Genomic DNA, 26,517 nt, shown 5'->3' with positions numbered 1-26,517 from the left:
TTAAAAAACAATAAAAATAAAAAATTCTGAATTAAACATAATTATTGTAAAAAACTTTAAAAATGAATTTTTTTTAAAAAAAATGCACTCAAAATATATTATATTCTCGCATACACACTGCAGGTATAAGATATAGAAACGTATATAAACATATTTATTGACATATTTATAAGATTTATGAAATTAACGCATGCTTCAAATAAATTGTTTTGAAAGAACTTGCAAGTTTTAATTAATTATTAAAAATTATTTTGGAAAATAGTAAAATAATTTACACCATTTCGTATTTAACTTGTTGCCGATCGTGTTGCAAATAGTCAATATTATCATGCATAGATAATGGGCGTGAACGACGACTTTTCCCGTCTTTCAACGATAATTGAAAACTTTTTTGACCTGGACTACTATCAAATGCTTGACGATTTGATAATGACATAAGGTGTGGGGCGTGAAACCCTGTCGATAAGTAAGGGGCACTACCATAAGAAATATAACTGGAAGTGGGCGTTGTTACATACGCTGAGTTATTGGAACTCATATATTCGGAAGAAGGTCTTTTGTTAAAAACATTTGAACTCGATCTTGTTTTTGTATCCCGAAGAGGTATATTCGTAGTAGGATTATATTCTTTGGAAAATGTTTTTAATGGATAGGCACCACAGGATACAAAACTGGAACAATTTGAATTTTCAGAAGAATGAGATCTACAAGAGGTGGACCTTAAGTCAGGGTTGAGTGTTAACAAAATTGTTTCTTTATTGTTTTTTAATTGTGTATCGAAAATAGGCAATGATTCTCTACTATGATTTTTACTTTGTTGTAAAGAATAGGAACGATGAATCATTTCTGATTCCACGCTATCCAGCTCATAATGCCTTTTGTCTTTTTCAATTTTAGAATTACCTTTCAAGGGAAGAGATATCTTTTTTTTAGGTTTTTGATAAAATTTCATAGGATAGGAGTATTGAGACACATCAACGCTACTTAAACTTTTTGACTTTAAATAATCCTTATGCGTGCCAAAAGTTGTTCGTACCTTATTACTGTCACTTGTTGATAAATTATTAACACCACTGGTTAATGGGCTACAACTTTCACTCGGAAGTTTATTGCTGTCACTTGTTGGTACCTTATTACTATCACTTACAAGCTTTTCAACACAAATTGTTTCTGAATTGTCTAGTCTATTGGTATAAATATATGGAGCACCTAAAGAAACATTTACTGAAGAGTCGTTAGGTATAGAGGCGGAATATTTTAAATTGTCCTGGTTATATAATTGACTTTCACAAGATTTTATACTGTTTGATGAATCTTGCTTGTCAATGATTTTGTTAAGTTTCATATTTTCTTCTGTAGACCTTACTAAAACCTTTTGTAAACCCTCATGTTTTAAATGATCCGGTAAGACTCGTGAAATTTCTCGGTTGGAAGAATCAAGCAAGATTGACGAACGTTCTTTTGGTGAGTTAAGTAAAGGTTTCGTTTGAACATTATTTTCATACGTTTGATTTTCATTTGGAAGTTCTTTTGTGTAAGGTGATTGAGAACCTGATGTTTTAAGGCTTTTTATATTGTTACTTATAGTATAATTATTGTCGTTTATGTTGTTGCTTACAATACCATTATTGTCGTTTATGTTGTTGCTAACAATAACATTATTGTCGTTTATTTTGTTGCTTACAATATCATTATTGTCTTTTCGATCTAAAGAACTACAAATTTGTGACATCTGGTCAAACTTTAAAGAGTTCTTAGTATTTGGTTGATGTAACTCATATTTTTTTCCTGCTAACATTTTAAAATCATTGTTTATGATTTTTTTTCCTGATGACTCGTTGATTAAGGCAGTTTTTGAGGAATGTAGTGGGCCGGCTTTATCAACCCAAGATTTTCGATTTGCTAAAAAAGGATGAACCACAGAAGTGTTGGATGGATGAGCAAAAACAAGATTTTTTTCTCGCTTCTCATCAGTTAATGAAGAATCTGTTGCTAAAGAGCATGGAGTAGCCACAAGTTGGAAAGAACTTCCAGAAAATGATTTTCTAGAGTTGCTTGAATCCAAGGTGTGTAAAGGAGTATTTTTAGTAAAAGAATCATTGGATTCACTTTGGAAAACTAAAGATGATCTTGTACTCAGAGAATGATCATTCATTTCACCATTAAACTTATCATCAAATTGTAAGCTTTTAGCCCTTGAAGATTTGTTTTTATGCAACAAATTTTCAGGTGAAAGAGATCTTGTTTTTTTAATTGGCAAGTCATTATCAATGGTTGTTAATGGAGGATGTATGCGCTCAGGAGATTGCTGATCATATTGACCTACCTGATTAGTTTGACCTACCTGATTAGTTTGAGGTACATCAGAAATAAGATTGGTATTTTTCATTTCCTTTTCATAATTATTAGATTGTATTTTTGAATCTTCAGGTGAAAAATTTATTGTTTGTTTAACGTTTTGATCAGATTTTGAAATTCCTAAATATTTCTTACTAACAACCTCAATAGCAGACATGATGGAAGAATCATCCCCGTCACTTTCCCTACTGCAAAAGGGTAAATAGTCAGCATCAGTGTGATCAAAAGATGCTGATTGTACTGATGTTCTTTTGTGTTGTACAATATCTTTTTTCTGCAAATTATCCTCTGATGCTGTATGTAGAAGAGCAGAATGTTCAATCTGTTGTTTACGAAGATTATGTATATTTATTTCGCTTATAGAACGCTGAGGAGAACTAATTAATTTATAAACAGAAGGATGCTTGTTACTTCTTTCGACTGGTTGGCTTGGGCTAGCTGATTTAGCACGAGAAAACAAACCAAGCCATTTACGACTTCGTTTAGGTGACATTGTAGTTGTTTGAAGCATTCCTACATCGGATGAAGACCGTTGGTTAGATAAAAAAGCTGCTTTACTGCGTGCTTGGGCTTCTTCAAGAGATAATAAACTAGGCAGAGGAGATATAGGCGAAGCAGCAATATTAAGAGGTTGTGCAGTTGAATGTAATTTAGGATAACTATTGGAGGCTGAAAAACATAAAATGATTTATTACCTTTTTATTACAAAAATGCATAAAACAAGTAAAAATAAACATACATATATTGCTTTCAGTTGATAGTGAATAAGATGCTTTACGAATGCTCACATTTCGAACTCGCTCTCTCGCTTCATCAAGTGATATCAGTTTTGCAACTACGGTTGGTTGAAAAATACGAGAGACTGAACCATAAATGGACTTCTGTTCTGTTAAAAAATATTCGGAAAATTTTTTAATAACAAGACATTTTTAAATGTTTAAATTTTAAAACTAAAAATTAAACAAATTAAAATTAACTACAAATTTTTTTTTACTACTTAATTAAAATTGGTATGACTGTTATTTAATTATTTTCTTATTTTTAATCAGGTATGCAAGCAGTCATTAAACCAGCAAGCATAATAATATAGCCACTTGGATATAATTCTAAAAGTCATAACACAATTTGTCATATCTCATAATGTTTTCTCTCTCACCTACCCACCGTGAGTAAACAGACATTAGGCTTAAACATACTTCATTAAAGATTTTTTTAATTTATTGTTTTGTCTTCCTGTTTTAACCTACTATATTTATGCTATAAATGTTATTGTGCAATATATTTCCTATACCTATGTATACTCTACTAAATAGTTTTTTCAATGCAATCATTGTGTCGCAAAAACAAAAGCACTTTTTATTAGTCACAACAGAATTTCTAGATGCTTAGCAACTCATAAATTAGTTTTTTAACTTGGTTCAATTTATTTAATTTCTTTAAAATTTTACTATTTTAGACTAAAAATATACTTAAAAAAAAAAATGCTTTGATTGTTGTTGTTATTATTATTATTATTATTATTATTATTATTATTATAGTACTATAAATACTATGATATTTTTATTATTATTAATATTATTGTTGTAATATTATTACTAACATTGTTAATATTATTAGTATTATTATTATGCTCTTAAATAAATCAATTTTTTTTTCCTAAAACAAAAAAAACAATAGAAAAAGAAATACCTTCTGGTTGATTCTCATCTTGATTCTCAGGGTAATAGGCAATAGTTGCAGATGCAGCATTTTTATCAAAGAACACCTTAACATTACGTATCATATATTCTACAATAATTGCTTGGGTACGAAATTCAGCCAATGCACCAACAGAGTCATCAATATTTGGTCTAACAAAAAAATTTTTTTTATATAAATTGATTATTTATTCTGTAATCAAACACAAAAAGTTATGAAAAAAGGTTTAAAAACCAAAAAATACCTTTACCTTAGTAAATTAGGAGCCCATACAATAGCCAGATTTTTTGCTGTCATATTTGTTTTATCAGAATGTTGAGCACACACATTCAAATGTAGAAATAGATAGTGCATAGTTCTAAATAAATAAAAAAATTAAATAAAAATTTATATATATATTTACATATATATATATAAATATAAATATATATATATATATATATATATATATATATATATATATATATATATATATATATATATATATCGTCATTTATCTAACAACACCACACACCACCCAAGTTCAAAAGTAACAACTTTTGATACTTTTACATTTAAAACATCAAAACAATTTTCTTATACAACTTATATCAAATGAATGTTGATATAATTTGTATAAGATGTCAAAGAAACAAACAATGAAAATAAAAACAATTTTGGTGAATGCAACTTGTCTAGGAGAAGAATTCTGATAAAAGAAAAACTAGTTTAATTTTGGTTAAGGATAGAAGGAACTTGGAATTATTGAAAGTATTGGAAGGAGTAAACCTTGAATGCCTAGTAATGGTATCAAAATAAAAACACTCAGTGCTAATATGCTAAACAGATCAGTACTAGAAAAAGAATTTCTTTCTAAAACAATATTTTTAGTCTTTCATTTCATTTAAATCCAAAAATAGCATAATATAAAATATGGAAAGTTGTCTTAATGATTTGCGAGTGTTGCAAGTGTGGAACCATCCACACAAGTGGGTTTAAACTTTTTAAATTAAAAACAAAAATATACGTTTAACATAGACATTGATTTGTAATTTTTTATATAATTATTTATATGTAGTTTATATTTTGTTTGTATATTTTTCTCACATATTTTTATGTGAGAAAAATATACAAACAAAATCTATCTTTATCTTTTGTCATACATTTCCACACAAAAAATTCTAATTTATATTACTCTGGCCAGAGTAATATTTATCAGATGGTTAGGTAAGTATTTAGGTTAGGAGATTAAGATGACCAAAATTTCTATATATCAAAATTAAAAATATACAGTAAATTCCCATTAACTCGAACCTCCAAGAGACCAAGGAAAACCGAATGAATAAATGAATTTTTTAAACTTAATTTCAAGGGAAAACATTTCAAGATAACAAAAGTTCAAGTTAAGTGGTGTTCAACTTGGATTTAACTGTATTATCAAGATTTCTTTGTTCTATATATTGCTTTTGTTGTTAATTAATAAAACAATTGGATTAAAAAAAATTTTTTTACATTCCAAAGCGCTTATAAGCCAGCTGTTACTGACTTCTTACCAACAATCTTGATTTAAATGTTTAATTTTAAATGTTTCATTTGATGAAAATTTTATTGTGCACTATTTATATCTATATCTATATCTATATCTATATATATATATATATATATATATATATATATATATATATATATATATCATATATATATATATATATATATATATATATATATATATATATACACATTTGCATCTTCTTTTGAGTGCACGCATATATATAATTTTTTGTTGTTTATAAGAGCATATAAAAATTTTAAAATTTGTATGCTGCAAACTTTTAAGTTTGTTGAAACTTCTGTGTCAACCCACTCACTAAAACCAACTGTATTTGAGTGGGTTGTGATATTATAACTAATAGCAAGTTTATATTGGAGTATTGTATAATAGATATCATATTTATAACACTTCTAATTAAAAGTTTGGCCCCAGCTTTGGGTGACTTTAATATAAGCAAAAAAATATAATTATTTGATTTTCAATTTTATATTTTTTATTCATTTTTGAGAAAATAATATTATGTCTATCGATATAATATTATTTATTTAATTTAATATTTTTGGGTTAAGGATAAAATACTAATAACAAATCTGTTACAAATTTGTTACAAAGAGAACATGCCAAGAATATATAAACGGTTAAACAAATAGATTTGCAAGTAACATTAAAAGAAAGAGTACAGAAGTAGGGTTCCTCCATCAAAGATTTGGAATTAATGTGAGACTAATTCAACTGATGACCCTGCTGATAAGCTATTAACAACAAAGGGATGATCAAAATATCCTTAGATATTTTGATTTACAGACTTTAGAAAAACTAGATTATACTAATTATAGTTTTTCAAAAGTCTGCGGAGTCCCAAAAGGACTCCGGCTTTATATCTCTACTTTTTCCAAGTCTGTAGTGTCCAGATACTCTATTATATAAACATGATTGTTGACTTATAATCTGCTATAAAAAAAAAGTTCATGAGATTTAATGACTTGAAGCTTCTTGTTTTTAAGCCTGGAGTCCTGGAGTCCCGGGGTCCTTGCGGTCATTATACCTAAGGACTCTGGGTTCAAAAAACGATTGTTCCTCTAACCTAAAAGTCTTAATTTTTTTCCTACTAGTAGTCCATAAACTTATTTATATTTTTGGAGCTCCTGCTTACCAAAAACTAGAATAAAGTAATCTTTTTGTGACTTTCAAATCTGGAGTCCTTTTTGGAACTTCGCATCCCTGTAAACATTTACAAATAAAAACGTCACTGTAGGTTCTCTTTCATACAACATTTAGTTGAAGCTATAGGTGATGATCATTTACCCCCGCATAAAAAGTCCCAAGAAAAAGTGAAAAAATATTTCAATTGATGTAGCAATTGATATGCAAACAGCTATAAATATAAGTAAGACAAAGAAAAAAATGAATGTTGTAAAAAAAACCAAGTTATTCACTCTTGAAATGCAAATAGTTTTAGATAATCTATTGACTAGCTCTAGCACTGATAGTTAGATAATTGATGCATAAGTTTTTGTGTTTTAGATATTAATAAGGTTTCTTTGTCATCTATAGCTTTAATAAATTAGTAAATTAGTTTCAAGCTGTTGTTTTTAATATTTTTTGCCTTATATAAAAACATATCATCTTATATCCATGTATTTGTGAATATGTAAAATATGAAAAAATTAACAAACGAGTCAGTCACCACTATAGAAGCAACTTTGACCCAAATTAAAATTAAAATAAAAGGCTCACCACAACTAAAAAGCTTCACCTACCCCAATGAAATTTTAATTGCAAAAATTTCAATAAATAAAAATTATAATTAAAAAGAAAGAAAATAGAAATTTAAAAATAGTAACATCATAGAATACACAGTAATAAAAATAAAAAAATTTGGGGTTATTTATTTGGAGAAAATTTCATCAAATAATAACCCTTTATAAAAATTTACCACCTGTAATGAGGAGGGGGCAGTCTTTGGATGACATGATGAAAAGCAACTGTTTTTTCAGTATCACCCTCTTTGTTGATAGCAGCCTACCAAATATCCAAAAATTAGAACAAATATAGAATAAATTTTTTTTTTAAAACATAAAAAAATAAAATAAATAAAATAAACATGTTTTAAAATAACCGTTAAAGATATGAAACTAAAGAAAATAAATAAATTAAATTATTTATATACACAATAGTGCTCAAAAGTTTAGCACACAGTAGGATCAATCAAACTTTTTTTCTTTAGTAATTAAAAATAGAAAAAAGATTTTAAAAAATTTAGTTATTTCAAACACAAAATTTATTTTTTAGAATATTTAGAACATATTAGAAATGATAAAAAAAAAAAAAATTATAAATATATATTAAACTTTTTAAAAGAAATTAATCATATATAAAATAAAAAGCTGCTTTAACTTCACCACACTTTGTTTTAAAGTTGTTTTTATGTTGAACCTTTATAAGGAATGTAACCTCTATTTTTTTATGCATAAGGAACATCTTCTTATAGAATTGAAAAGTTTATGACAATATTCAACTGTCAAACTGTTTTATAACCAAACTTGTTATTAACTGTCAAACTTAAATTTTCTTAAATTTTAAATAGATTTAAAGACTTAAATTTTCTTCTAGATTTTCAGCAGAAGTTACTGGTTCTTTGGTAAGTTTTTGATCCATTACAATCCAAACATTTGAATTAAGATCAAGTGATCTAGTTGGCCACTGAAGTACTTTGATATTGTTTTGCTCAAACCATTCTGTTACAGGTTTTTGTCCTGATATTTGATTTTCAAGTGCCAGGTTTACTTCTTGCGCAATATCTTTTGCTGAGTATTTTTTCTGGCATTGCTTTAATAGAATTATTATCAGTGATATTTGTCTTCGGTGCTCAGACGCTTTTGTCTCAGTCGCTCAGAACCCTTTTTATCAGCAGCACTAACAGTTTCATTCAGTTACTATAGCTACAGTTCTACTTACACATGAAAAACTAATCAAAATGTTTTCCAAATTGAAGTAGAGTTCAATATTTCTCATGCTTTGACTCATTTAAAAAGAACAGTTAACGTATTGAAATAAAATTATAAATACTTTGACATCTAAAAGTGGAAATGCAAAATTCTTTCTACCAATAACTAAAAGGTAATGAAATATTACTATATTGTTATAAATAAAACTGTTTTTTTTATGTTGCTTACTTAATTAACTTAGTTCTGTTAAGTCGAATTTTGAAAAAGGAGATGTTAGTGTTCATTTCATTAATTGTTTTTTTGGAATTTTCTGCCTTATTTTATCTGGCAATGATTAGTTAATCGTTAATTAGATTAATTTATTTTTTAAAGAAAAAAATATATATATGGAAAAAAAAAATTTAATTCTGCTGCATCCTAAACTTTTTAGCATTATTGTGTATATATATATATATACATACATATATATATATATATATATATATATATATATATATATATATATATATATATATATATATATATATATATATATATATATATACACACACATACATACATACATAAATACATACATATATGTATATATATATACATATATATATATGTATATATATATATATATATATATATATATATATATATATATATATATATATATATATATATATATATATATATATATATATATTAGTAGAAAATCACTTAACTAAATTTTTTTCCATTTGACACTGTGTTTCAAAGGGAAAAAAATTTAGTTAAGTGATTTTCTACTAATATATAATTGCTCTGTTCTTTTAAGAACATTGAGCACTCTATTGTGTAGAATACTTTTTAAAGTTGTTTAAATATATATATATATATATATATATATATATATATATATATATATATATATATATATATATATATATATATATATATATCTATATATTTATATATATGTATATATACTTTTTTGATATGATATTACATTTGGTTATCATATCCTATTAATTTTAAACCATTTAAAAAATACTTACCACAAACTTTGTGTAAAGTTCATATGTAAAAAGTGGATTTGGTAGTTCCCTATATAAAACAATAAATGTTATTATTATTTAAATTAATATATATATATATATATATATATATATATATATATATATACATATATACATTTATAATATAGTTCTTCACATAAAGTTGACGAATCACAAGGATAAATGGTGACAAAGTTCAAATTTCACAAAGATTATTAGCCGCATAGATTACAAGTTCCATAAATAAACAGTAGCAAAGTTCATTAGTTACAAAGTTCACAAGCTGCAAAGTTCACTAGCCACAAAATTCATTAGTTACAAAGTTCACTCATCACAAAGTTCACTAGCCACAAAGTTTACTAATTACAAAGCTCACAAGTCATTAAGTTCACTAACACAGATCAATTGTTAAAAAAATGATATCTATTACCTAAAGTATGTTTTTAAAAGTGATGATATGCAGTGTATATCGTTTAAGTATTTTTGGTCTTCCAAATTGGGAGGTTTTTCTTGACTGTCAAAAGCAACTCTGTCATAAAAAAAAGCAATGAGAAAAGATTTTTTCGGTACCTTTTAATTTAAATAAAAAAATTTTAATATTTAAACAATAAAAATAAATATTTAATCAAAAAATTAGTAACTTAGAATCTAAATAACAATAAAATAAACTTAAAACAATCAACCTCAATCGCTGAAGGTTCGACATTATGCCTGATAATCTATAAATTCCATCAACAATACCATGTTCTTCAACAAATTTTGAACACATTTCCAAAACAATTGGAATATCATGTCCAGTTAAAGCCAAATACTCTCCAAGATCACATCCAAACACACGCTCCCGTAAAATACCATGCTGCATAAGTTCATCTTTACTTGGACGTGATTTAAAAAAAAAACGAAGGAAACTAACCAATTTACCACGTCGCTTTATTAATGGTCGCAAATGAATATTAGATATAGCTTTGTCATTGACATCTTTTTCACCAAGAACTTCTATACAGTTAGATGGGAAGAACCCAACCTGTAATAAATTCAGTTAATTAAAAAGCAGTTTAAAACTTTCAAAATTTAGACAAATTTTAGCAAAAAAATTACTTCAAAACCCTTCTTTCCCCTCCACCATACTGTTTCATCAACATGAGGCATGTCAATAATTGAAATAAATTCACCAACATCTAAAGTCATTTCATCAGGTGCTTGAGATTGGTAACGCTTAATCACTCTCCCAGCAGCTATAGCTGGAACATTTATTGCTGAGTCATCAGCTTCCATGACAAAAAGGTGGTTACCATGGTTATCCAACTTAATAAAAAATAAATATAATATATAACATCTAATACACGATTAAAACAAAAAAGATAAAACATAAAAAGTTTTAAATAAAAAATGTAAACATTGTTGTGGTTAAATACACGCATTATACCTCCAGCCAATTTAAAACAGGTCCACAATTTATATTGTTTCCTGACACATCAGAAAATTGCTTTACATAGGCTTGCAGCATTTGTGCCATATCCTTAAAAACAAAAAATTAAATAAAATGTTGTGAATAAACTGAAAGTAATAAGATTTAAAAAATTCTAACTTACATACGAAATTGACTCTCCATCATCTAATGCTTTTAATTCAGGCAATTTACTATATCCTCTGCCATAAAGACACCTGTTTAAAAAAAAATATATAAATATAGAATATTTAAGTTAACCTAAAGAAGCTTTTTGTGCTTTTTGTTCTCAAAATATTTTTCTCATAAAAATTGTCACAAGTCATTTTTTTATTAAAACATTATTTCGAAAAAGTCATTCAAAAAAAATTTATTATTCAAAAAAAAAAACTAATAATATTAATTATAAAAATTGCAAGCATTCCTCAATAAAAATAAAAATAAAAAGTCATTTATTGTGCCTATTTGGTTTAGTGCTTTGTGTATCAAAAAAAAACAACTTTAGTCTGATGTTGTTATCAGTTTTTCTAATGCAACTATTTTTTGTTTGCTGAATTTGTATATTTCGATACCAGTATTATCTTTTCTTTTCAAAACTTGTTTTGTAGAACTCAACCAGTAGTAGCCAATCTGTGACTAATGCTATATTAGGACAAAAATTAGATATCTACTATTACTGTGATGTTCTTGAATAAATGGGACTAAACCTTTAAATACACATTTGTCAAAGTTTACTTATTGGTTAATGCTTATTCCAATTAATCTAGCATTGGTTTTACTCACACCTTTTGGAGAAATACCAAGTTAAACAAAAACTTTGAGCTGATATTTTTCTTTGCTGTGATACTTCATGTAATTAGGTACCAAAGTATTAACTATGTCAAAACAAAACAAAGTCTGAGTATTTGAACATTACAAGTCATTATGCAAAATGTAATGTGCCATTAAAAAAGGAAAATCCCTAATATAATGTACTCCTATAGTCAACTCTGATTTTTTTTAATTTTGCAATAGCAGTACAATAGTTTTGTTTTGTTTTAATGTTGATTTATAACATAAATAAAGCTTCTTTATTTATGTAACAAATTACTCTATATTCTTTAAATGGTTTTCAATGACTACAATTTAAACTTTTTTGCAGCTCTACACTATGTAATTGAACAATTTTGAAAGTCCTCAATGAAGCCCTTTTCATTGGAGTGTTAATTAAGGGTGTCCATGTACTCTCATTTTAGTCTCTTGAGTGGTGAATAGAAGACACACATTTGATTGACAATCAAGAGGTTTGATATTCAAATATACCCAATGTCACTGGAAATACCACATTTAACTTTTTTTCTTATTAAGCAAGATTCGAAGAGAATTAATATTAGAATTAAATATTGAGAGTGAGACAGTTGCAAACATAATATAAGTTTAAAAATATGTTAATTAAATAATTTAATTAAACAACCTGTGTAACATCCTATCAAGCCCAACAAAATCTTCATAACTCCGTTTTAAAGTCCATTTTTCTTTACTTACAACTTCAACCTGAAAAAAATATTAGAAAATAAAAAATGAAAGAATATAGTAATGTACATGACCATATGATTTACTCTAAGTGCAAGCAATGTAAGAACATTTTGTTATTTTTTGTGTAAAATAAATTTATAATTTTTTTTTTAATAACTGATGAATTAGTCAAACTTTTGTAAGTTTATAAAAGTTTGATTAATTCATCAATTATTATTTTAATGATAAAAATTTTAAATAATTCACTTGGTCTGTGTTGTTAATCAAAAGGCAAAATGTAAAGATTTCAGAAATCTAGCCAATCAAAATGCTTAAATATTAAGTATATGTAAGTTGATAAACTCTGTGATAATTTATCATATTATAAAATGTTGATATGTTAAAAAATAAGTAATTATTTTTATTATATTCCACATAAATAATATTTGTTTAAACAACATTTGTTGTTTTTTCAGCAAAAACTATAACAGAAAAAAAACAACAACAAAAAAAACATACAGCAAACATTTCCCATGAACTTGACAGTTGCATACTTTGTTCAATATTTACACTGATCTAAATCATTAATAAATTCTTAATATTTGCATTTCATTATAATCATGTCAATAAATAATGATTAAACTCATCATCATCATCATCATCATCATCATCATCATCATCATCATCATCATCATCATCATCATCATCATCATCATCATCATCATCATCATCATCATCATCATCATCATCATCATCATCATCATCATCATCATCATCATCATCATCATCATCATCATCATCATCATCATCATCATCATCATCTTCATCATCATCTTCATCATCATCTTCATTGTTATCCTCATCATCTATCAGGAGAGAAAAAAGAATGTTATTATTATTGCCTAAAATAAAACATCCTCATTGACTCAAACATACTAGTTATTATAGAACAAGTAAGTACTCATATTATATTAGAGATGTACTGCACTTATACTCTTTAAATTAGAGACACAACATTGAATGGAGTGACTTTAATTAACACCGCTAAAAAAATCTTACGAAAAGCGCATGAAGATCTTTTAAATACTAAAATAAGAAACAAGATATGCATGGTTTACAAAGCAAGATCATAGTCCCACTAGTTTTAAAATAGGAAATTTTACAATTTTTGTATTTGAAAAAGAGATATAAACTTAACATGATCAACGTGATATAAAAAATGTCTTTTTAATATATTCACCTCCCCAAAGCTGAGGGGAGGAGAATATATTAGGCAATAGAGGGGAGTGTAGCCGGCCACTACAATCTAAAAGACTACTTATATATATATATATATATATATATATATATATATATATATATATATATATATATATATATATATATTTTTTAAACCATAAGAACAGGAACAAGTTAAGAGTGATATGACAAGGAACTTGGTGGGGATCAAAACTGAAACTTCTTGATTTTAAAGCAAGTGCCCTATCTGCATTTAATGAATGAATTCGAAGTCTGATAATTAATGAATTCGAAGTCTGTTAATGAATAAATTTGAAGTCTGATAATTCATTTTATTATTCAAGAGTACGAAATTTTTTTATTATTTTCACACTTTTACACGAAGGGTTTAAATTTAATGATTCTTTTGAATGCTCTAAAATATTTTGAAATTTTATTCAAAAAAATTTATTTTTGTCTCTATTTTTAAACATTTCTAAAAAAATGTAGCTTTATTATTTTATAATGCAGTTATATCATAGTTGATGAAATTAATATTTTTTAATTTAAATTTATTTATATATTCAACTTATGCTTTTATATATTTTCAATTTAAATAGTCAATTCAATTTATGATTTGATAAACATGCATAGAAAATTGCAAAACAGTGATTAGAAACAATGGCCTGATATTTTGAAATGATACTAAAATGAGGAAATTTAAAACACTGAGCTAAACTCACTAATGTTGCTTGGTAACTAACCAGTTAAGTAAAAAAATTTTTTTTTAAATAAACATGTTGAATATTTCAAATTTCAAAAAATACTTGTCATCCAATTATGAACAGATATACTAATGTAACATTTAACAAAAAACGTAAAATATCTTTTTGTTAAATAAGGGTGAGGGGCAACTACAGTCTAAAAACTTTTTAAATTGTTGTTATAGCTCCATATTAACTCCAATATGGCCACATATGAACTCCAAAGCACAAGTTTTGACAAAGGAGGCGTGTGAAGAAACAAATTTTTACAAACCCAATGTCGTTGTAGGAATATTTAGGAAAATAATAAATTTGAGCAAAATGTGGTCTGTATCACATTTTATGTATAGCCAACCAATTATAAACAATTTTTTAATAGATTTGGCAGAGTAAGCATTATGGTTTAGAATAGAAAACAGATGACATAAGATTTTATAAAAATAAAAAACTTACTGTTACAGAGCCACCAAAATCAACACTACTGTAATGAAAGTGTGACATTTCTTCTATACGTGGAAAGCGAGAGTTTTGAATCCTAAAAAATGTTTTACATGAAATTAACCTGTGTTAAAGTAAATACAAAACTGTTTCCAGAAATAAAATATCACTTTTAGATTAATTATCTATTTTGAAAAATTATATAAAAAAAATATATTATGATTTAAAACTCCAATTAAAAAGAAAGCCTAAATTATTATGAAAAAGTGATTTTAATGTATAGGGTTAATATTTTTTTTATTCTTTCAAGGTCCAAATGACTGCAGTTTTTTTGTGAAGCATCATTTATCAAAAAAATTGGAATTATATATGATTTAATGCAAATTTTAACAACAGAACAGTTCTTCCTGGCATCTGGAATTGTCTCACTTATCACAACAGAGTTTTTTATTTCTATAAAAAACACACAGAAATAAAATTACTTAGAACTAAGCGGAGGTTTTATGCCAAAATTTATACTCTTTAAGATAGTTTTTCCATTCCAAAGGAGCTTCATTAGTTTCACCTGATTAATAAATAAGCCAATTGAAAGCTTTTAGAATAAGAGAGAAAGTTGGGTAATAGAGTAAATAAGCTGGATATGTAAATTAAAAGAAAGAGGAAACTTTAAGTAACTTAAAAGATATACACAAATAAAAATGAACAATAAAAAAGTCACAAAACTAAAAATATATTAAAACCAAAGTTTCACCTCCATTTTACCTTCGAAAGCACAGTGCAAAAGCTTATTAAAATTGGATTTTTCAGGCTTTCAATGCTCTCCTCAATTTTCAATGCTCTCCTGCATATGGATAAGAATTAGAGCAATCAAGAGCAATCATTATTTAAAGTGAGATATAGCTCATTGCTTGGGATGCCTGGTTCTATCATTAAATAAGTCAAATTCTCTTTAAGTTTGAACCATCCTCAAAGTAACCAAAAATGTTAAACATGAAAAACCATCCCCATACCAATCTTACAAATAAGCCCCTGATCAGCAAAACAGGTTAACACACCAAATGCCATAAGATGCAGAAAAAAGGTAATATGTAACAATTATTTTATTTACAGTTTTCAACTGTAACTTTATACTTCAAAAGCAATTTTTTCTTTAATAAAGATATTTACATAATATGATAGCATTCATTTGGTGAAAAAATATTACTGATATATGCATATGCTGATATATTTTTTCTCACCTTAAATGATCTTCAAACATATATTTTTTAAGAAATATGCTTATTCTACGATCATCCTTGGAAAAACTATTTTTTTTAAAACTCAACATTAGTCCAGAATAAAAAGTTCCTTTAACGATGAGTCTTTTAAAAAAAATTCATAGAATCAATCAAGTTTTAACTTTATAATGTTCAAATAAAACTTGATACAATGTTTGCTATTGGATTAGAGCAAAATTTTCAAATATTTTTTTTTTATTGTCCTGCTAAGAAATTAGGTAAACACTTGAAACAAACAATCAAACTTTGACATAAACAAAATAATTTTAAATTTTTTATTTTAACAATATATAAATTATACCAAGTCTACAAAAAATAAAAAATATAACAAACTATCTATAAGTAAATATATATAAAAACAAAATCAAATTTTATGTTTTACAAGTTGACAACTTGAAATAAAAAACATCATAAAAAAGAATAATAATTAAAAAAAAAAACTATATCCTTAACACTTTAAAAATAATAAGTCTGAGCCTGATAAAACACACACCTTATATGTATATATATGTTAATATATATGTAAATATATATATATATATATATATATATATATATATATATATATATATATATATATATATATATATATATATATATATATATATATATATATATATATATATATATGAAAATGTATCTTTTTTTTTTCAAATTAGTAGTATGCTTTAATCAAAAAACCTATTACCCTCAAATATAAAATCCTTTGCTGTCTATAAAATTGTTTGTTCCAGCTGTAATGCTGGATACATTAATGAAACCACCAGAAACTACACAACAAGGATTTCAGAGCACTTAAACTCAGATAAGGCTTCCCATGTTTACAATTATCTCAATTCATCACAAAATGCAAAAATTCAACAAATCCTGATTGCTTTTCCATTATTGACAGAGCTTCCTCTAAATATGAGCTCAAAATTAAGGAAAGTAATGGAAATTTATTTAAGATGTAAAAGATTGAGATGGGAAAACCTCTTCTTAATACACAATTAAAATCATACACTATTACTATAAATATAATTTAAATTCTCAATTATCTTACTTTTTATTTCCTATTCTGTTTATTATTAATTACTTCACACCTTTTGTATAACCTTTTGTAAAATTTCATGATAATTATTTATTTTATAAAGTGTAACCATGGTAACTATTGTAAAAACTATTTAATTTTTAATGTAGCCAAAAAAATTGCTTATATACAGAAATTGTAACTAACTTTTTATACCTGATAATGTCAATTGATATTGATGAAATATGTCAAAATTTTTTTGAAAGATTGTTATTTATTTGAAATATATATATATATACATATATATACATATATATGTATAAATATATATGTATATATATATATATATATATATATATATATATATATATATATATATATATATATATATATATATATACATGTCTAATAAATATAACAAACTTTTTCATTTTCAAGAACATGTTTTGATTATACAATAACCATTTTCAAGTATAAAACTGTTAAATACAAAAACTATTTATAAATTATATATATAACTAATTATATTATATAATTAACTAATTATAATTATATATATATAACTTATTATAAATATAACTATTATATACATATATATATATATATATATATATATATATATATATATATATATATATATATATATATATATATATATATATATATATATATATATATATATATATATATATAAATATATACAGATATAGATATATATTTAAACAATTTTAAAATGTATTCTACAAAATTATACTCTTAAACAAACAGACCAATTATAAATTAGTAGAAAATCACTTAACAAAAAACTTTTTCATTTAACACTGTGTTTCATTAATAAAGACTTATCAGAAATCTGATAAAAGTTCTGATGAGTCTTTATTGATGAAACACAGTGTTAAATGAAAAAAAATTGTGTTAAGTGATTTTCTACTAATTTATATATATATAATATATATATATATATATATATATATATATATATATATATATATATATATATATAATATATATATATATATATATATATATATATATATATGTATATATATATATATATATAGTCAAACCATAAACCCAAAAGCCAAATTCTCTGTTAATATAAATTGAGTACAAAAAAAATAATTTTTTTTGTACATCATGTATATTAACAAAAAATCATAAAAATTAAAAAAAAGTTTATTCGACTTACTGGGTAATAGACAATATAGATACTTGTGGCTTTTCCTTTAATGAGTCCGAGAAGGTAAACTAAAAAAAAGTTATATATTTAGTGCTGTACCCAGATGTATATTCCATACCCTATTTATCTTTAGGTAAATTTTAAATTTCGCTATTCACAAGATAGACACAGCTATTCACAACAGATATAGAAAGCTATTCATTTGCAACATAGTTTTAATCTATCACTACATCAGTACTGTTTTAACCAATTAGTGTAAAAAAATTTAATCAATGAAAACATGTATATTTATTATTTATGCAAGATTAAACAACCATTATCAGAAAAGTTTCATTTCATTAACAGATATTTCTTTTTTAGAAAATTATTGTATGCATAATAATTGTATGTAATTGTAAGCAACAATCATAGAGTTAAAGATTAAAGTAACATCTAGGAATAAACAAAAAACATATTATTTCACATAAAAGAACTTTAGAATGAAAAAAAAAAATACTATAATGTATAATGTAATATTCTAAATATAATAAACAAAGTATAAAACTGCATAATTGCATAAATTATATATATAATATTATTGCATAAATTATATATAATGTTATAACAAAACTGGATTATTGCATAAATTATATATGGAAACACTTTACTATTCAATATTTGATGAGCTTAAGGCACAAAAGATATTTATATTTAAAAAATTATACTCAGGTTGATATTATAAAGTTGTTTTTATTTACTTTGAAAAGGGTGTTTTTTTTTAAACATTTTCTGATTGCTTAGAGGGGGCTCAAATGCCCCCTCCAAGCAATCAGAGGGTGTTGGTTTCTTATCACGACAAAAATTATTGGTAGTATCATCAGCAAACAATGCCACCTTAGATGTGAGAATATCTGGAAGATCGTTAATGTAAATTAAAAAGAGTATAAGGCCAAGGATAGAATTTTGAGGAACCCCTGAAGTTACAGAATAAGAAGCAGAGTGCTGTCCATCAAGGACATTTCTGTCATCGAGGACGTTTTCATTTCTTTATAAGTTAATTTTGATCATGCAACTTACAAGGGTCAAAATTAGTGTCAGACATAGACACCCCTGAACTGTTTTGAGACCTATTTGAGGGGCCAAGCAACCATCGTTCATTTTTACTAAATAAATGAACAATTATTTGTTGCCCTCCTCTAGTAAATCTCAAGAGTTGTCCAAGGGGCGGTAATGTCCAACACTTATTTCGACCCCTGTACATACATAGCAGTATGATATGTTTTAAATGAGATGTTTAAATCAGTTATGCCTATGCATCACCTACAATATAATTTTAATATCTATCAATTTAAAACAAACTTGTTTTAAATTTGTTATACAAACCTTATTGCTTGCTAAAGATGCAGTTTCCTCATGCAAGTAGCTTTGGCGTTTAGAGATGTTTCGTGCATCAATGGCAAGCCGCATTAACTTCTTGTTAACACTGTAAACAGATTTAAAAATATAGTAACTTAATAACTACACTACAAACATATTCATTTTAATATACTTTATATATATATATTCATATATATATATATATATATATATATATATATATATATATATATATATATATATATATATATATATATATATATATATAAAATATAATATAATATAAAACGGATTTTCTAGCGAACACATTTTTCATAAAGAAAAATATGTAAGCTAGATATCTGTTTTGCTTTTGTTTGAAAAACAATGCAAAGAAACATTTAGTTTTGACTTTATTTAAAGGTACAATTTTTGTGTAATATGAGCACGCTTAAATTACCCAGTGCTTTCATTGAAACTACCTAGTTTAAAGGCCTAAAGTTGCAGTGGTTTTAGTTGCTTTTTGAATAAAGACAAAACATAGTAAAAAATTTTATTTTTTTAACAATATCAAATGTCTTTCTGTAGACTAAAATCCAAAAATTTGTAACTTTTTCGTCTAAAAGTTTGAGTAAATAAAATTGAAAAAATAGCAAACTCATTTTTTTTTTTTTTTGCATTAACCAAGGTATTGTTTCAATAAAAAGTAGCTTCAAAAAAAATCTTTTAATGATAAGTTTTGTTAATAATGAATTATTATATTCTATAAATTAGTTTTTATTGTCAGGTTGGTATTTTTTTACTTAATGTTATTTTTTAAGCTAATTTATAGTGCACATATTACCAAGTGGTCTGGGTAAAATGAGCACTTTTTAAAAAAAAATTCTGTGTTTTTAAGAAATTATTTCGGGTGTCCAAATATCTTAGTGGATCATGAGTAGTGATCCCTAAAAATTGTTTATTCACAAAAAAATCATTCTTGAAAATTCAGATTTTCGCTTAAGGTGCTCATATACCCTAATCTACCCTATATGTTCCATGCAACTTAAAAAACATAAACTAGTTGCCATTTTCACATCGTTTTCATAAATGTTTAGTTTTTTACATCAATTAGGATGATGAGATCTTCTTCTATAACAAGCACATCTTGTTGCAACAAAAAATACTGTTGAAATGATAATTTACAGAAAATTAGTTCATTACTTATGATAGATGAAAAAATAGCTAAAGTCATATTAGTAAATTCAGAAAAACCAGGTGTGGCTATCACACTTTGTATCAGCTAAATGATGAGAAATTGTTTCTATGTCTTCATATGCATGCTAGTCGAAACGTTTCTTTCATAAACTGTAGTTTTAAATTAGACCCTAATAAACCAGACCAGAAAAAGTTTAAAAAAAAAAAGAAAAACTTTCTTTCATTTTTTTAAAAAAATAAAGTTTTTTTTAAAAAAATGAAAGAAAGTTTGTCTAAACAAAACCCTCAGCAAATGTAGTGACACTTCCTTGTGGCAGCAGGCTATACGAAAGTTGATGTAGCAGCATACTATAAGATTCCTTGTAGCAGCAGACTATAAGATAGTCAATGTAGCAACACTCTGCACATGTTTTACAGTAAAAAAACACCCCTTGCATGTTTTACCTATTTGTCAGTCGATGTAGCAACACTCCTTCCATTTTTTAAAAAAAAAAATTTTAAAACAATAAAAAAAACAAACATCATTAAAGTGATCCCAAAGTGCTGAGACAAGTTGTGTTCCTATTAAAGAGAATGATAAAAAAAAATTTTGGACTGAATTTTTTTGAGTAAAACAATATAATAAACATATACCAAGAAAAACTAACTTTGTTGTTTTAACAAAGTTAGTTTTTCTTTACATGTTAGCCTGTTACTTTAAATCTTTAAAATATACACCGCAATCTACAGACTTTATAATTTACTTAAGTGCATTTAATTAAAGAGTTTCAATAGGAAATCTGAAAATTCTTTTTTTCATCAAATCATAGATTCTTTTTTTTCATCAAATTATAGATTTTTTTTTTCATTAAAGATTACTAAAGATTTTGTTTAGTTACTTATTATTATATAAAAGTTTTTTTGTCATCATAAATTACTATATAATGTTTTTAGTTATTTTAAATTATTTGTTTTTTAGTTATTTTTACGAAGTTTACATTAAAAATATAAATAAAATATTTCAGATATTTTAAGCTTGTCTATTGCTATAAATTATTTTTGTGTTATATTTATTGTTATTAAACGATTATTATCCTTAATAAGATTTTGTTAAAACAATTATTTTGTATTATTAACTCTTTCACTAACGCAAGTTATTGACAGCGGCTTTTGATTTTATTAAATTTTGACCACAAGCTATTGGTGATAAACGTCATAAATAAACCAGGGATGCGGAGTCCCAAAAGGACTCCGGCTTTACTTTTTCCAAGCCTGTAGTGTCTAGAAGCTCTAAACATGTTTGTTGACTTTTTATCTGCTATAATAAAAAAATTCATGAGATTTAATGACTTGAAATTTATTGTTTTTAAGCCCGGAGTCCTGGAATCCCGGAGTCCTTGCCGCCATTATACCTAAGGACTCCGGGCTCAAAAAACAATTGTTCTTTTAACCTAAAAGTCTTAATTTTTTTCCTATTAGTAGTCCATAAACTTATTTATATTTTTAGTGCTCCTGGATACCAAAAACTAGGATAAGTTAACCTAATTGTGACTTTCAAATCCGGAGTCCTTTTTGGGACTCCGCATCCTTGAAATAAACTAAAAAAAAGTTCATATTGTTTTCATAAAAAGAAATAAGATACAGAATATATAACAAGGTAATCAACATCTTTTTTATATATTTATTATATTTAAAAGTGTATCATAAAAATCTAAATTTTATTTGGTACTCGCGCTTTATTAAAAAACATTTTTTTGTTTAGCTTATTATAGAATTTAAAGGAAAGTCATACGATTGATGATTAACACTAATTTAAAAAAATAAAATAAAACAAAAACAAGTAAAATTGATTCAAAAAAAGAAATTAAATTAAAAAAAAAAATCCTACAATGATGTCATATACTAAAACTCTTAATAGTAATAAGAAATAAATTAATAACTTAACAAAAAAGTAAAACTTTATTTTATATTATTGCTGTTAATGATATTTTAATTTAATTTTACTTTGTTGTAATGATTGATTTTTTTCTTGAAAAATGCAAATATAAACCAATATAAAACATATATGATTAAAAAAATGTCTTGCAAATTAAAATTTTTTTAAATTTATATTCAAGACTTTTTTATCTTTAAGAGCAGCTTTATATAATTAATGGATTTTGCGCTTTCCAGAAATTAAACAAAAAAATTAAAAATTTAAGGAATAATAATAATAATAATTTAACATACTTTAATTCATTTATACAAATGTTGAAAAAAGAAAGATATTAGAGTATATTAAACATTAATAAAAAATTTAATATTAAATTTAATTATTTAATATTAAAAAAAATTGAAAGAAAATAAATATTCCATAATAACATTTCTACACTGTTTTGTTAATTGAGTTTTTGCATTAATTTATTATACTGTGATAAAAAAAAGTCCTTAAAAAATAAAAAAATAAAGGGAATTCTATGATATCAAACTCTTATTAAGCTAATGTATGAAGCATTTTTTTTATTTAAAACAAAGCCTGATATATATAGGTCATTTCATGACAACTAGTAAAACTTTTATAAATTTTGCAAACTTTTTGATTTTGAATGTATAGATAAAAAAATTTCACAAAAATTTCAGATCAATATCTAATATTGTTCTTGAGAGAATTTAGGCAACAAAAAAAAAAAAATTCATTGCTTTTAATCATTTGCTTGCTTGGGGGAAAGAAACTAGACTAATAAAAAGAAATCAGGATATGTGACCTGGATTTTTTTCAAATTTAGAGTTTCACACAATCAATATTGAGCAAATTGTTGGTTGGTTGAGAAAAATTTTAATGTAAAAGTATAATGGTGTAGATACAACATTTTATTGTGAATCTTCTGAAGTAAGTTGCTCAATTGAGGAAAATCATATTTCTGCACAAGGAGGGCAAGGACAAAGCCATGGAACACGAGGTCTTATAGTCATAGACAAAGAACCATAGGCGGGAATTAGCATTAATGAGCAAATAATTCACATGAAAAGCAAAATACACACACACACACACAAAAAAAAACGAAAAGCAAAAAGCACGAAAAGTGAGTTTCATTTAGTAGATGCTTAAAACCAGTCTTAATCTCAGTGATAATCTAAAGAATATATTGTTCAAATTGTTTTTAGAACAATGAATAAGAGTAAGTTAGAAAGTTCAAAAAAACTTCAAGGATGCAAAACATGGAGTCAGTTAATCCTTTTATATTGAAATGGATTGCATCATCGGTGTTTATTGAAAGGATAAGAGAGATGTCTTTCCCATGTGCTCAATTTATGTTAATCAAGAAACAATCATTCAACAAAACAAAAGGGATATTGTAATCTTCCATTTAATATGTGATTCATAAGCTTTCAGAAAATAGTTTTCTAAGGTTTACTATTTAAGAAAATATTGTATAGTAGATTTTAATGATCTAGGATAAAAAAGTTTGAAAGAATTAACAAAAGTTTAACAGCTAATAACTTTGAAACATTTCGTACTTTAATTTTCCTAAGATAGTTTAAATTAGATAATGCTATGGTCAAAGTTAATAATTTTGTTACAGAATTGAAATTTCCTGTTAACCTGTAGTGGTGTAGCGGTAGTGGTGTAGTGGTAAAGTGCTCGCTTCATAAGCGAGAGGTTCCGAGTTCGATCCCCACCACATCCCTGGTAGTACTGCGCTCAACTTGTTTCTCCGCGCAGCGGCCTTGTTCGTCAAGGTTTGTGTTTCGGAGTTATAGAGTTGAGAGAGGGTTATAGCCACAATTAAGTAACCTCCTTATCTGTAGTGGCCTTCTTGGCCTTGAGGAGGTGAATAAAAAAAAAAAAAAAAAAAACTTTAAAACTTAGATTAAAAACGATTCAAACCAATTTAGATATAGATGTACACATAGTAAATAAATATTAAAAAAAAAACTCAGATGATTCTAATCAACTGGATTTTTCTTTAGGTCAAAATTTTATTCAATTGTTAATACTCATCAAAATCAGCTAGGCCAAGAATTTTTAATTGATACCTAGATGATAAGCAATTGTAATTAAATATCCTTTTTCTTATATATCTTAATACTTATCAATCTATCCAATAGTGGTTGCAGCCTTGGACAGAAATGGTGTGCGGTTGAACGCTATTGATTACCATGCAAACGATTTTTTTTGTTGACAACTTGACCATGACTATTTAAATGTTTTGACGATTTAAACATTTCAGAAATGAGCTTAAAGAAGAAACGCTAAGCGAAACTTAAACTAAGAAAAAAAATTTAAAAAAAAATTAAAGAAAAAAAACAAACAATTTTTTACGAAAAAGAAAATATATGAGCTTTAAAAAGGCATAATAGCATATACAAAATATATAAGCTTTAAAATAGCAACTCAAAGCATAAATTAATTCTCTTTATGTATTTAATTGTGTATGAAATAAATTACTTTAAAACTTATCTTTTGAAAGATTTTATTAAAGTTACGCAAAATGCTTTACATATTACTTCTAATGATTGTTTAATAAATGAACAAATTTAATTTAAATTATTGAATAGTGAAATTTAAATTATTGAAAAGAAAAAAACATTTTTAAATTCTACAAACATTTTTTCAAAAAATGCAAAAAAAAAATTTTCATTAATAATAACGTAGTCTAAATTAGCAAATTTTAATTATTTCATTAGTAAGTCAAGTTTAAAAAAAAAAACTTGAACAATTTTTTGTAAAAACAGAAACATATAAATAAAGCAATTGAACCTTCACAACATGAAGATTTTAATTTAACATATTAACAGTTTAAAGTAACTTTAAAAACGTAATATTTTTAAAGAAAACGCATGCTTACTAAAAATATTTAAATATAACATTTAATTTACATTAAAAAATGTGTTTATTTTAAACAATCATAATAATTAATGTTTTTATTTCATTCCCTTCCCCATAAAATAAAATTTTTTAGAAAAGACCAACGATTAAAAGTTATTCATAAAGTAACGATTTTTCTACTGCATTTAAATCGCTAAAATATTAAAACAGCAGTGGTCAAATTGTAAAGAAAAATAATAATAATAAGCATGGTCAGTTAAAGCGTGCGATCGCACACCATTCCTGTCCAAGCCTGTGGTTGTGTGTTGCTTTGTGTTCAAGAACAATTAGTTATTTATTGGTAAACAGGTTTTACAACTTCTAAAAACACACTAAAAAAATTTGCTTGTAATTTATTTTTCCAATAATTTAGTTGACTTTTTAAAACTATGTTTTAGAACTTTAAATAAGTTGCCATTATTACTAATTTTGTTTATTAATACTCCTCACATGTATTAAAAATTAGGAAAAAATGATGCTATCGTGTAAAAATATGCATTAACTCATACATAATAAACTTTTAAAAATTACTATAAAAAAATTAAAAATCTTTAGCTTTTATATACCTATTGCATTGCACTTCTCTTACATTATTTACATCTTGGTTGTCAACTTCATCATCGCTTTTTGAAACTTTCTCATTGTCAAAGGCTGCTTCACTTTTTATATCTTGTGTAACCATTTCCATTATGTTTTGCAAATATTTTTATACTTAAATTATTTAACAGACGCATTTGATGTTGAACTTGCAAAATCTATAAAAAATATTTTAT

General features: G+C 25.4%; 1 protein-coding gene across 2 annotated transcripts; it reads right to left on the bottom strand.

Moving 5' to 3' along the window:
• On the bottom strand, nucleotides 1-26,517 carry LOC100211645 (rho GTPase-activating protein 32). 2 transcript variants are annotated; one of them, XM_065787344.1, is made up of 17 exons: nucleotides 26,311-26,517; nucleotides 19,747-19,846; nucleotides 18,394-18,452; nucleotides 14,934-15,015; nucleotides 13,018-13,074; nucleotides 12,458-12,537; nucleotides 11,150-11,222; nucleotides 10,984-11,076; nucleotides 10,656-10,862; nucleotides 10,241-10,581; nucleotides 9,988-10,086; nucleotides 9,558-9,606; nucleotides 7,527-7,609; nucleotides 4,307-4,414; nucleotides 4,048-4,208; nucleotides 3,098-3,244; nucleotides 1-3,027 (listed from the first exon to the last, which is right to left on the bottom strand). In XM_065787344.1, exons 1-17 carry the CDS (start codon nucleotides 26,430-26,432, stop codon nucleotides 272-274), a joined length of 4,617 nt encoding a protein of 1,538 aa, XP_065643416.1. In that variant the 5' UTR covers nucleotides 26,433-26,517; the 3' UTR covers nucleotides 1-271. The 2 variants fall into 2 exon arrangements, with proteins under 2 accessions (XP_065643416.1, XP_065643417.1); XM_065787345.1 differs by lacking the exons at nucleotides 18,394-18,452; nucleotides 19,747-19,846; nucleotides 26,311-26,517 and adding an exon at nucleotides 16,157-16,403.

The sequence above is a fragment of the Hydra vulgaris genome, chromosome 01 (genome assembly GCF_038396675.1).
Source record: "Hydra vulgaris chromosome 01, alternate assembly HydraT2T_AEP".
Taxonomy (NCBI): Eukaryota; Metazoa; Cnidaria; class Hydrozoa; order Anthoathecata; family Hydridae; genus Hydra; species Hydra vulgaris.
Note: the sequence above shows the minus strand (reverse complement) of the source record. Positions and strands in the feature narration are given on the sequence as shown.